This window comes from Drosophila miranda, chromosome 2 (genome assembly GCF_003369915.1).
Source record: "Drosophila miranda strain MSH22 chromosome 2, D.miranda_PacBio2.1, whole genome shotgun sequence".
NCBI classification, from domain to species: Eukaryota; Metazoa; Arthropoda; class Insecta; order Diptera; family Drosophilidae; genus Drosophila; species Drosophila miranda.
Genome location: NC_046675.1, coordinates 14237834 through 14251115, shown reverse-complemented (window position 1 = coordinate 14251115; position 13282 = coordinate 14237834). Strand labels below are relative to the sequence as shown.

The 13282-nt window shown below is 46.6% G+C and overlaps 3 protein-coding genes across 5 annotated transcripts; 1 reads left to right on the top strand and 2 right to left on the bottom strand.

The window, feature by feature from the left end:
• Positions 1–226: 226 nt before the first annotated feature.
• On the top strand, positions 227–10990 carry LOC108155477 (metastasis-associated protein MTA3). Of its 3 annotated transcripts, none has more exons than XM_017286299.2 (13): positions 227–450; positions 2095–2256; positions 6104–6211; positions 6533–6915; positions 6984–7304; positions 7367–7555; positions 7633–7920; positions 7986–8236; positions 8313–8563; positions 8627–8980; positions 9047–9165; positions 9237–9352; positions 9411–10990. In XM_017286299.2, exons 1-13 carry the CDS (start codon positions 423–425, stop codon positions 9544–9546), a joined length of 2706 nt encoding a protein of 901 aa, XP_017141788.1. In that variant the 5' UTR covers positions 227–422; the 3' UTR covers positions 9547–10990. The 3 variants fall into 3 exon arrangements, with proteins under 3 accessions (XP_017141788.1, XP_017141787.1, XP_017141789.1); XM_017286298.2 differs by having other exon boundaries at positions 228–450; positions 9038–9165; XM_017286300.2 differs by lacking the exon at positions 6104–6211 and having other exon boundaries at positions 228–450; positions 9038–9165.
• Positions 4616–5464, bottom strand: LOC117187467. Its single transcript, XM_033390220.1, has 2 exons — positions 5304–5464; positions 4616–5244 (listed from the first exon to the last, which is right to left on the bottom strand). The coding sequence occupies exons 1-2, from the start codon at positions 5337–5339 to the stop codon at positions 4879–4881; spliced, it is 402 nt and encodes a 133-aa protein (XP_033246111.1). The 5' UTR covers positions 5340–5464; the 3' UTR covers positions 4616–4878.
• Positions 10991–11452: 462 nt separating the features above from the next.
• On the bottom strand, positions 11453–12906 carry LOC108155480 (3-oxoacyl-[acyl-carrier-protein] synthase, mitochondrial). The gene has a single exon (XM_017286303.2). The coding sequence runs from the start codon at positions 12870–12872 to the stop codon at positions 11550–11552; it is 1323 nt and encodes a 440-aa protein (XP_017141792.1). The 5' UTR covers positions 12873–12906; the 3' UTR covers positions 11453–11549.
• Between the last annotated feature and the right edge of the window lie 376 nt (positions 12907–13282).

The window sequence follows — 13282 nt, the reverse complement described above, 5'->3', positions numbered from 1 at the left end:
ATATGTCAACGTACAACTGAATTATTGTTTTAGTGTATGCATATGTACTTAAAATATACAATTACATATTTAGTTATGACTCTTACAATCGAAAACTACCCGTTTAAAATAATTTTTAGGAAAAAATAAATAAATCCCATGTAAATTGAACGATGTATCGATAAGGGAAAGTATCAACAGTCAAAATGCAGCCCTGATGCAGCTGTTTACTCGGCGTTGTGTGTGTGTATTTTTTAGAGTTGAGTTGTTTCTAAGATGGCGACGAAAAAAACGCGTCTTATGTGAAATGCAAATGCAATCATAACAACTTCAGTTTTATGCTAATAAATGTGCGCTGACTTGAAACAAAACTATTGAAAAACAGTGCTGAGCAAGTGTATACAATTTTACATGTGAAAGTTTGGTGCGAAACTGTAGTGAAAATGGCCACAAATATGTATCGAGTCGGAGGTGAGAAAATTTTTTCCGTACTCGCTTTTCTATCATCTTTCGTTATCGGCGCCGCCGTCTCACAGTTTCGCCTGGCCATCGTATGCATATGTGTGTGTGTTTGTGTGTTTTGTCTGAGGAGAGACTCCAGAGCAAGGAATAATGAAAGTGCATTTTAATTACAACAAATTCTTAGCTGGATCTCCCATTCATAGACATGTGTGTTATCAAAAGCATTGATAAACCCCTCTGACCGCCAATAAGAACCTGCTCCCAAAATATGTGCTTGGATGTTTGTTAAATGCCGCAATAAGACGAGCTTCTACAGCGTAGATGATGTGTCGAAATCAACCATGAAACATTGGACAACAGCGAGCCTAGGAAGCAGATAGGGTGATGGTGGTGGGGGGTTGTGCATTGAACCAACAAAATTGTCGCAGCTGCAGCAAGTGTTTCAACATGTTCCTCCCGATAAGCACCAGAGCTCGTTTGCTGGCCGTGTGTGTGTGTGTGCGCGGCGTATGCTTTAGGGTTGGGGTAATGATGGAACCGAAATGGAATTGCATTTGCCAAATTGTGATTTCTATCGGTGTGTGTGTGAGTGAGTGTGTTCGTGTACTTGTGTGCTTGTGTGGGTAAAAGTGTATCTCATTTTTGTATGCCTCCATGCTTTGTTGTGTTTTCTTATGCTAATGAGCTTTTTCGGGTTTCGGCCGAGCATCTTATGGTTTGGTTTGGGTTCTGAGCGAGTTGGTTGCCCCTGCTCCTACTGTCTTTACGCACTTTGCACGTTGGCCTATCGCCGGCTCGCTCTCTCCCCAGCGATGACGTTGCCGCTCTCTCGATATGTAAATGAACGGAAAAAGCAAACGGCTAATTAACAGAATCAAAATAAATACCCAAAGTATATTAACACCGATGTGGGAAAACGAACATATTTATATATATCTGATTGCTTTTCTGGCAGTTTTCCTGGCGATTACTCAGCCCCGGCCCATTCTGTCTCAGAATTTTGTCTCCATAAGCGCTTTTTGTTTGCCATTTTTAATGGCCACGCACACGCACACACTGACAAATACGCCAAGTATAGGTAGATATGTATATACGACCGCGACCACACTTTCTTTTTCATCTCTCTCTATCTTGCATGGCCAGCGAAATGTTACCAAATGTGCCCAAGACAAGACAAGACACAGCACAGTTTTAGTTTCCTTTTAGTTATTTTTCTTTGCAATGCTTAGTGTTTTTTTTTTCGTCTTCTAACATTTTATTGCCGAGTGGTCAGCCCCAAGCAACGGTATCGTATCTGTTTCTGCGACAGGTTCCGATGCAGCGATCACGCTGCAGTTGTTGTTGTTTTTCCTTCTGCTGCTGCTTTGCTCGATGGATGGATGGATGCCCACATTTGTATTTAATTGAGCAACGCAACGCGCATACCTTTGACTGTGTGTGTGTGTTTGTGCGTGTGTGTGTGGCCGTAATTAAGCGGCATGTCCACGTATGCATGTGTGCGTTTACCTGTGACGTATGTAATGCCTGCTAATGAATGGAGTTGCAATGTGAAGCTCCCCTCCACGCCACGCCACGCCACACCGCGCCGCGATGCCTCCCTTCTCGATTCGACTCCATGTACAGTTGTGGTAACCCCCGTTCGTTTCGTTGCAGACTACGTGTACGTTGAGACAACGCCGAATAGTCCCTATCTGATACGCCGCATCGAGGAGCTGAACAAGAACCAAACCGGCAATGTGGAGGCGAAGGTCATGTGCTTCTACCGGCGTCGTGATCTGCCCAACCCACTGGTGCAGCTGGCCGACAAGCATCAACGTAAGTATCCGCCAGTTGTGGTCGCTTAAGAACCAACCAAACGATTCTGTTTTTATTTTTTTCGTATTTATTTTTGTTGGCAACAAAGTGAGGTTAGGTTGCGAAAAGTCGTCGTCGTCGCCGTCGTTGTCGTGGCCTTCAAACAAGTTTAAAGCTAATACCTTCCAAAAACAGATCCCTAGCACTAAGCACATTTTCACCACAAACACCAAAAACCAGAACTCTGTTCCCAGAGCGGGCAGCCATCCACCACCCATCCCGCCCAGGAAGACGGCCAGTGTGCAATGTGTCAAGGCATCCACTTTCATCCAGCCACCCATAGCCACCCACAGCCACCATCACCCTCACTCCCATCAAAGCCAAACATCAAGAGCAACAAGAACCGCAATGACAACAACTGTAAAGCACACAGCAGCAGCAGCAGCAGCAGTAGCAGCAGCGCACAAAGTGAAGAGAAAACGGAATACCCAGCATCCGTCGCATCCGTAGCAGCAGAACCAGCAGAAGCACCAGAAACAGCAGCAGCAACGACCAGCCAGAGCCACATAAACATAATGTGTTCAGCTGCACTGTACCCCCATGTTGCTGTTGCCGTTGCTGTTGCTGTTACTGTTTTCGGTTGCTGCTAGGCGGCGCCAATGCCAACGCCAACGCCAGTGCCAGTGCCAGCGTCAATGTGAATGTGATACTCTCGAGAGTAGTAGGTAGACTTGCTGTCTACCTCTGAATGCTACAAAATACAAGCATACATACATACATACATATATATATGTATGATTCTGGGTCTCTGTGTGTGTGTGTATGAAAATTTTCATGAGTGCTGTAGAAAAAGAAGGTGGTAGGTGGACAGGAGAGGAGAAGGGGAAGTGGGATCAGGAGCCATACCCCAATGTGGCACACGCAGAGGCGCGCTTTGCATTCATGTATACATACACACAGGCAGGGCTCGCCTCCCATTTCATTTCCCCTCCCCCCTCTCTCCGCAGCCCCAAAAAAGCATACTGGACTTTAATGAATGGGGTGGGGTACGGTGGGGTTCGACCAGTGCGGCCCCCTCGAACCCGATACGTGACCCAACGAAAATGCGTTTTCCGTGAGGAAGCCAAACCCCTTCCCATGCCATCCCATGCCATCCCATGCCACCCAGCCCCACACTCGCCCTACGACATGCGCCGACAATGCCCATTAACGCAACCCCTTTCGCTCCCAACATGGGTCCGCTGTCATCTTGTTTCTGCTGCTGGCCAGTGGAGCTGGAGCTCGAGCTCACGCTGAAGCTGAAGCGAGCGAGTTTCCAGTGCGTGCGCCGTGCGCCGCCTTTTGGCAGGCCACTCACTAATCAGGCAAAAATTAGCACAAAAATCTAAAGTTTGAGCACAAGTGTGCCGCTATTTCAACCCCGAAAGGCGACTGCTTCGCGGCCTACGACGCGTGCATACCCTGCAGTCCAGTCCGATGATAGCCTCTCGAATGCTCAAGTACTATTTTGGTTGGGCCTAGGCCTAACAATTTTAATTTATTGTTGCTGAACTGTAAACCACAAAGTCAATAGAAATGGACATCAGGCTAAGGCGCAGGGTACACAAAATCTCAAAAATACCCAAAACGGCTCCCTCCCACGGCGGGCAAACGAATCCGACCAAGCCCCACCCACTAGTGGGCCTTTTACTTGCCCGTGGCTGTGTTTGTGTCCTATCTATGGCCGCCAAACAGCCACTCACCCCCAACCAGCCAGCACGCCAACCCCAACCCCAACCCCAACCCCCACCCCTGGCTGCTGTCGTTGTCTTCTCTGCGACGAGAGCTACAAACACAAATACACAAAAAACACCTACTACCTCCGTTCCTTGGCTCTGGCTGTAACTCCAGCAATGCACCCACGCCCCTGTGTATCCGTGTACATCTGAGGGGGTGGGCTGCACGCCCTTTCCAGAGCAAGGGTAAGGGTCTCAGGCGGGTGGGTATGGAAAGGTAAATATTTTTTAATCAGCCCCCGCAAAGTTTCAAGAAAATAAAATCCTTGCTATCACGCATTCCGCGAAAGACAGGATTGGAACTAAAGAAATAATTAAAATAACAAGGTTCAAGGTTTTTTACTCAAAGGTTACTCTGAGGTTTCGTACTTTGAGTGGCTCCTAATTGACAAGTAAAAAACCCATTGAGCAGAACGATAGTTATAGGAGGTGATTAATACCTTGGGATACCTTCCCATAGTTCCTATGTTTTATGGTATTTGTGGGATTCAAATAAAATTCAATAAAAATGAAAACGTTTCACTGTTTTACGACCTTTTTTTTGAGCAGACACGCAAACCGAAAGCCAGTTTGGTATAAATTAAAGGATATACAAAACAGATACATTTCTTGGACACAAGCTTCATGTTTTTATCATTAATGTTTCCCCTAATGCAATTAATAACATTTTATGGATCTGGGATGTTTAGCACAATTTAGCAAACAATAAACTTAAAAAAAAACCTTAACATTCTTAAAAAAGATTAGATAAAATCCGCAGGCACGACTTTTTGTACCTTTGACCAACAACATCATGGTCCGAAGAGTAGAGAAAATGTCCCATAACTGGGGACATTTTTTCAGTCTTTCACAGGTACTGCCCTTGAATTTAACACCGGTATTTAGTTTTGAACTTCCTATCAAGGCTTTTCATTAAATTTTTTACTTGTCGAATTCCCGTTTTGCTGGATTCTTCAAATCTTTTAACGTCATCGAAGAGTTCTTGCTCCGCGGCCGCAGTTTCCTCGCTTAGCATGTCCTTCAATAGAGCTGACTTCTCGACTACAAGCTCGTTTGCCCTGGCCATATAGTTCATGTCGTATCCCAATATGACCCCATGAAGTCCCCGCTTAATTTCAACGAAAGATGCTAGAAATTCGCACAAATGAATCCTGTCCGACTCCGACTCCGACTCCGACTTGGACTCAGTTGGTGCGTGACTCTCCGGATCATTGGGTACGGCATTTGCCAGGCTCTGCGGATCGATTTGAAAGATTCTGATTCTTGTTTGTTTCTCACAGTAAAAGTTCTCACCAGAACGGCCAGAGCTATAATCAAACAGGACTGCATCTTGCAATGTTTTAAATTGAACTGCAATTTTCCGATCGTGCTCGGTAGTTTTTATAGTATTAGTGGATGTACTATTTTTCCATGGGTTGTGACAATTATCGCCGTTTTCTAAAAATACGCACGACCGGCGGGTTCATCCAACTGGACTATAATATAGTGCCATTTCTTTCGGTCCACCGATGTTGATCGTATTGAAATATACTACTACTGTTTATATGCATTCATTCTATGTATTATACACTTGGAACAGAGCAACTTTAAGAGAATGATATTCACTATATCAAAGAAAATCTTTCTTTAATTAAGCGGTGGGCAGGAACAACATCCCTTATCAGCGAAACTCACAGAGTCACGCACACGACATGTATTTTGTTTTTGCTTTCTAGGGGCCGCGCAGCACCCTCTACTTGTGTATTTTGCCATTGGATATTCGGGCTGCATCCATGCAAGGCTTTTCTTTGGTTTTTGTACTCTTTTGCACTTTTCGGGCTGGTCTTCTGTTGTTGAAGAGTATACCTCGAAGCATTGAGGGAAGAGGCATTAATACACTCTAAAATTCGATTTCCCTCCAGACGACGACTTGGAGTATTGTTCTTTCTGTTTTTGTAATTAACCTCATTTTGAGCTGCATAATTTGTATTTATTATTTAATGATTATTTGATTTACAACTACCATTGCTTGAAACATGATCATTTGTAAATAAACGTATTTCCCCAACGTATTGCACAAAACGATAAACAACAAAAAAAAAAACAAAAAACAGTGGCCACAGCCGAGGACTCACCGCTGGCGACCAAGCTGAAGAAGACCTGGCTCCGCACACCCGTGGGCGAGGAGCAGGCGGCGCAGGCCGTGCTCGACCCCTCAATAGGTACTGCTAAAAAAAACCACAACAGTTTTCAACTTTAAACGTAGTTCGAACTCTCTAATTTGGGAATGCCATCTGTTTAATTAGATCTATATATACCCTTAATCATTATCCTCTATCACCTTATACCCCTTACCCCCTTATCCCCCTATTCCTATGATTTTATGTTTGTCAAAGCTCTCGCTGCTATATTTTTTTGTTCAGTTGGTAATTGATGTTGTGTAGATCTCTCACCCCCCCTCTCTCTCTCTCTCTCTTTCGATCTCTTTTTTCTCTATATTGATTCTCTTGGTGCACTAACTGTATTGATTGTCTGATTTCCAGCTGCCTTGGATGAGGAGCGCACCAGTCCGACGCAAGCGTCTGGCGGCGGCGGCAGTGGCAGTGGCAGTGGTAGTGCATCTGCAACCAGCAATAATGCCGGCAGCACCACCACCAACAACAATAACAATAATAATAACAACAACAACAGCAGCAGCAGTGGTAGCGGCAGTGGCAGTGGTAGTGGCAGCGGCAGTGGCAGCGGAAGCGGAGGCGATGCGGAAAAGGGCGAGGCGCTGACCAGCAAACAGCGCTACCAGATCAAGCACCGCGAGCTGTTCCTCTCACGCCAAGTCGAATCGATACCCGCCACACAGATACGAGGCAAGTGCTCCGTGACGCTGCTCAACGAGACGGAGTCCCTGCAGAGTTATCTAAATAAAGACGTGAGTCGTAGTTGGTAGAGCGGCAGAGGCAGACAATAATCACCTATTTACCTTGTGACGCCTTGCAGGACACATTCTTCTACTGTCTGGTCTTCGATCCGAATCAGAAAACACTGCTCGCCGACAAGGGCGAGATACGTGTCGGCAGTCGCTATCAGTGTGATATTCCCGCCAAGCTAAAAGACACAGTCACGGACGAGCGCAAGCTCGAGGAGCTGGAGTCGCTGGTATGGACGCCGGAGCACACACTGACGGATCGTAAGATCGATCAGTTCCTTGTCGTTTCGCGTTCCATTGGCACCTTCGCCCGCGCCCTCGACTGCAGCAGTTCTGTGAAGCAGCCCTCGTTGCACATGTCGGCAGCGGCTGCCAGTCGGGACATTACACTGGTATGCAATCGAAAACTAATCCTCATTTCTGCTAGTATTGATGATGGTGGTATTCTCTTTAGTTTCACGCCATGAACATTCTGCACAAGCACGACTACTCGATTGAGGAGGCCATGTCCTCGCTAGTTCCTGTCAGTGGACCGGTGCTCTGTCGCGATGAAATCGAGGACTGGAGCGCCTCGGAGGCAAATCTCTTCGAGGAAGCGCTGGACAAATATGGCAAAGACTTTAACGACATTCGACAAGATTTCGTAAGAACTATCTATCTATCCATCTGTAACCATTGTGGGACCCCTTCTAAATCCTTCTTCTATTTGTCCGATTTTAGCTGCCTTGGAAAACTCTGAAGCAAATCATCGAGTACTACTACATGTGGAAGACCACCGATCGCTATGTGCAGCAGAAGCGCGTGAAGGCCGTCGAGGCGGAGCTGAAGCTCAAACAGGTCTACATACCGCAATACAATAATAATGGTGGCAAGGGCGGCGGCAACGGAGCCTCTGTCAAGGCGGGTAGTGGCGGTGGCGGCATTTACAATGGCACCACCAACGGAGGCACCGATCTCTCAAGCAACGGCAAACCCTGCGAGTCGTGCGGAACAACTAAATCATCACAGGTATGGCACATAGAACAGCAACCCACTCTGCAGACAGTTCTTAAAACTCTCCCTCCCCCTTGCAGTGGAACTCGTTTAGCACCGGTCACATAACGTGTCGTCTCTGCCAAAGCTGTTGGGAGTACTGGCGGAGGTACGGCAGTATGAAGTCCGCGAATAAGGGCGACGCCAGCAGCGACAGTGATGCAAAGAAGAAGGCCTTGGCTGCGACGACGCCCACGGCTACCGCTGCAGCTGCGGCTACAACACCCACAGCCGTAGTCGACCTCAACGATGACGAGAAAATCAGTGATCTTACCAATCGTCAGCTGCACAGGTAAGTGCCTCTCCTCTCCCATCCAACGACGATCGAGAATGTCCCTCATCTCTTACCACAATTCCTATTCGGACAGGTGTTCAATTGTCAATTGCGGCAAGGAGTTCAAGCTGAAGACCCACCTGGCACGCCACTATGCGCAAGCGCATGGTATTGCCATCAGCTCCGGTTCTCCGCGCCCCATCATGAAGACGCGCACTGCCTTCTACTTACACACCAATCCCATGACGCGCGTGGCGCGCATTATCTGTCGCAGCATTGTCAAGCCCAAGAAGGCGGCGCGACAAAGCGCCTACGCCATCAATGGCCTGCTGGTGAAGCAAGAATGTAAGTCTCGATGTCTGGATGCTTACATATCTGACGCACGCTTCTCATTCTCCCTCTCTTTAGTTACGAATCGTATTAGCGGCAAATCTCAGGCGGAGATCAAGAAGCTGCTATTGCTCAAGCCCAAGGATCGTGGCAGTGTTACTAAGATCGCCAATCGCCTGGGGGCGCCCGGCAGTGGTCCCCACGAGTGGCTGGTGCTGACGCCCAAGGACAAAATGCCACTGCCCGCTGTCGTCTCATTCCCCAAGCCGCCCAAAGCAGCGGATGGCAGTTTAGTCTACGATCGCGTTCCCAACAAATCCCCCGACATTGTGGCCGTGCCGGCCGAGAAAGAGCTAACAATAATTCCAACGCATGCCACATCAACGATACGAAAGCGGGCGCACGAGGAGCAGCAGCTGAACGGCACTGAAGGTATATTGTATATTTCCTGTCATATACATATAATATTATATTTATTCCGAAATTCAGTAACTATAGTTCCCAGTGGACCGCCTCCAAAAAGACCGAACAAAGATCCTATGCCCTCGCATTGTCCCAGTCCCGAACAGTTTGCGGCCATGATGGCGGCATCGGGACAGCCGCTCTCAAGGCACCATGTGAGTCACCGCCAGATCTGATCTGAGCTTGATCTGATCCCGATTGACAACGATTCCATTCACTCTTTCAGCTCAATGGCAAGCAGAAGATTGCGCAAATGGCACGAGGCGGAAACGGACGTAAGCAAGTCATCAGTTGGATGGATGCGCCGGACGATGTTTACTTTAGGGCCAACGAAACACACAAGTGAGTGGAAGACAGTTCTTACCTGAAGCAGTACCTCAAATTCTTGCTTTATTTGCAGAAAAACGCGAAAAATACTCTCTGCCGTGGAGCTGCGCCGTGCGGCGCGCAAGCCATGGCGCACACTGCCCATCAAGCCTCTGGCTCCCGAGCCAAGTAGCAGGCCCATTGAATCACAAATCGTCATACTGGACTGACCGTCGCCGGCACACACATCAAGAGCATCAGCAGCAGCAGCATCGGCAGCGGCAGCGGCAACCAAGTTGTTATCGTCTTCAGCAAACAGCAGATTCGAGCAGCAACATCCTCCATTTCCATACACCATGGATGCACTGCTTAACTAGTGACCATTCTCCGATTTAACTGGCTTGCCATGTACATACTACATACAATACACACCCGCATGCATACCATAGTACAGACATCCAACAGACAGACACCCAAGAGACAGGCAGGAGTTACAGCATCCCTGTACGACTTGGTATTGGTATTGGAGAACCGATCCGAACCGAACCGATAGCAACCACAAAAACAAAACAAAACCACTTTATTAGCGCTTAAATAGATGTCTTTTTAAAAAACAAATAGTAAGATAGTAAGTGTTAAGGTCTGTAATAGCAGTAAACAGGACGCAAAAATGAAAACAACAACAAAATATTTATAAATATTTTATATTTTTTTAAATTTTAAAATCTCAACATACCGAATACAACCACACCACACACACACATACACCAACGCCAACACCAACACCAACTGCACTGCCACTTTGGAAGTGTAGGCCGCCTCAAAGCATGAAACTCAACAGATCGCTCTTGTTTAGTCATCGTCCAGCGTGTCCTTTTTTAAGGAATCCCTTGCATGGTTTCATTCTTAAATATATATGTATATGTATATGCATGTGTGTGTCATGTATGCAGGGTCCCGCGATATATGTTTTCTGTCTAAACGCGCTTCGAAGTTCCACGTTTTATTTGTTAAGCCTAACACCTAACCCCTAGCTAAGAACCAGATACGTAAATGAAATTGAAAGGCCTACCCGTAATTTGAAATCATTTCAGTCCACCATTGAGTACGGGAATTGTTTGAATGCTTTAAATTGAAGAATGGGAGAAATGTAACCTTGTTAAAGAATGTGACAGTGACAGTGACACGTGCAAAATGATGCAAAACATATTGATTTATGCTGTAACTAAACAACGGATTGGGTTGATGGTTGAGCAACAATTGTACAGTAAAGAGTAAAGATAAAATTCGAATAAAATTTATTTTTATAATTTATATTAACGAAAGTTCAGTACTCTAAAGAGCGATATATAGTAGAAACACCCTCGAACACAGCCCCACACACTCACACACATATAGAATATTATTTACGCATATAAATCCATAAGAAACTAAGCTGCAAATACATTTAAAAATGTATGGCATAATAGCGAGAACAGTTTCAGAAAATATAAAATCAACGGAGAATGTCTAGACTCCAGCCTAGAGCAGGGCAAGTGGAAAACAGAACCAGCAGATCATAAACAGAAAACCAACATTTAATAACAGATTATAAAGAAATTTCGATTGTAAGCCAATATACTTTTAACTTAACATCTTAAGCAATTTTGTAAAATAAAACACTTCAAATTAAAATGGTTAGTTAAGTGAAGGAGAACCCGGAAACGTTGGATCGTGCTGCAACTAAAACAGCAAAAATACAGTCCCCGAAGCAAACATGACCACAGCTAAAGCAGCGCGAATGTTAAGCAGGCATACAAAAAAACGATTTAGTTGTTTTTATTTCCGAAACGAACACACAGACACATTTGAAGCCAAGATCAGAAGAGAACAACTGCAACTGAAACAGAAATAACAAACAAAAATAGAGACAAGCAACAGAAGCAAATCAAACAGAGCTATATACATAATTATATACCTATATATATATATTATATACAGATATACAGTATAACAGTACATACGCATGCGCATTGGATAATACAATACGCATATACATTTTTACAGAGCAGAGAGTCCGTTCGCGCCAAACGACGAAGACGGCTGATAGGGCGTGTGACAAGCAACCGAAAAGTTTTCCAAATAAAGTTTTAAAACTTAACATTTTTCCTAAAAATATGCAAACATTCAGGGTTTTTATTTCCGTGGTTAACAATATAAAACAACAATAATGTAACAATTTCCCAGCCCCGCTCTACTCTTCGCAGTAGCTGGCAATGCATAGGGAGGCATTGGTGCCACCAAAGCCAAAGGAATTCTTCAGAGCCACGCGCCTTCCCTGTCCCTGGGACCATTCGCAAGCTTTAGTCACCACATTCACGTCCACATCCAGCTGCTCGATGTTTATGGAAGGCGGCAGGGTATTCTCCGCGCAGGCGTGCACCACGAAGAGCGCCTCCAGGTTGCCAGAGGAGCCCAGCAGGTGTCCGTGGGCTCCCTTTGTCGAGGATACTTGAACCTGGGGCGTGTGTTCGCCGAACACTCGTCTAATGGCATGCGATTCGATGCGATCACCAGTGGGCGTGGATGTGGCGTGGGCGTTCAAGTAGCTGATCTCCTCAGGGCTGACACCGGCGTCCTTGAGGGCTCGTTGCATGGCCAGTGTGGCTCCAGCTCCATCCTCGCTGGGGGACGTGATGTGGTGTGCATCGCCTGAGAGGCCATAGCCCAGCAGCTCCGCCAGAATGGGGGCACCGCGGGCGCGTGCGTGCTCGAGTTCCTCCAGCAGCAGCACAGCTGCTCCTTCGCCCATCACAAAGCCATCACGCGCCTTGTCAAAAGGTCGCGAGGCCACGGCTGGGTTATCATTAAATGCGGTACTGAGGGCCCGTAATCTGCAGAAGCCAGCTATTGACAGTGGGTCAATACATGCCTCCCCGCTACCCGCCAGCATCACATCCGCATCGCCGCTGCGAATAAACCTCATGGCATCACCCAGAGCATGGGCTCCAGTGGCGCAAGCTGTTGAAACGGAGTGGTTGGGACCTCGTAGCCCGTGCCGCATGCTGATGTGGCCGCATGCCATGCTGGGCAGCAGTCTTGGCACAAAGAAGGGGCTGACTCGATTGTAGCCACGCTGCAGCTGGTTCCAGGTGTTGTAAACCTCCGCCAGATCGAACATTCCCATTCCGACACAGACACCGAAGCGCTCCCGCTGCTCCTCACTGAGCTCCTTCGGTTTGAGATTCCCCGAGGCCAGGGCTTCCTCCGCTGCCAGCACAGCCAGTTGTGTGGCAGGGCTCATCAGTTTGATGTCTGTTTTGCTCAGATGCGTTTCCAACTGCAAGTTTTCCCTTGAAATTTGTGCGGCAACCTGGCACGGCAATCCCTTGAACTCCGGCCCCAGTTTTGAGATTGCCGACTCGCCGGCCAACACCCGCCGCCACGAGTCCTGCGCATTGTTTCCCAACGGCGTTACAGCTCCGCTTCCAGTGATCACTACGCGTCGTCGTCCAGCCTGCGTCGAGGAATTTCGAGCCTGAGGAACAAAAAACTTTGAACTGCGTAACAACCGCATTTTGTGTTTGTTTTTTTTTGTGTTTGCACAATGTTTACATTTGCTCAATTTATTACATGGCAACTACACAGTAATGCACTTTTGCTACATAATGGGAGGAAAAATAGGGTATGGACAACAAGCGAAACGTGCAACGCACGCAAGCTGAAATCCGCCCCTTTCGCCTAATATACCTTGAAGACAAAAAGCCGATTTTGCAGTCTATACCGTCACATTTTTAAAATATACCGATAAAAAAACGAACTTAGCCCATTTAAACCCACTTTATTTAAACAGAATAAAAGCTTGAGTTAAGTCGCGTTCGATTAATCGGTTTAGGAGACTTAGCTAAGACTCTCAGTCCTGAAATCACACTATTATCAGGTAAATGAATCAATTTTCTACAATATTGGCTAGTTTTAAATACTCCC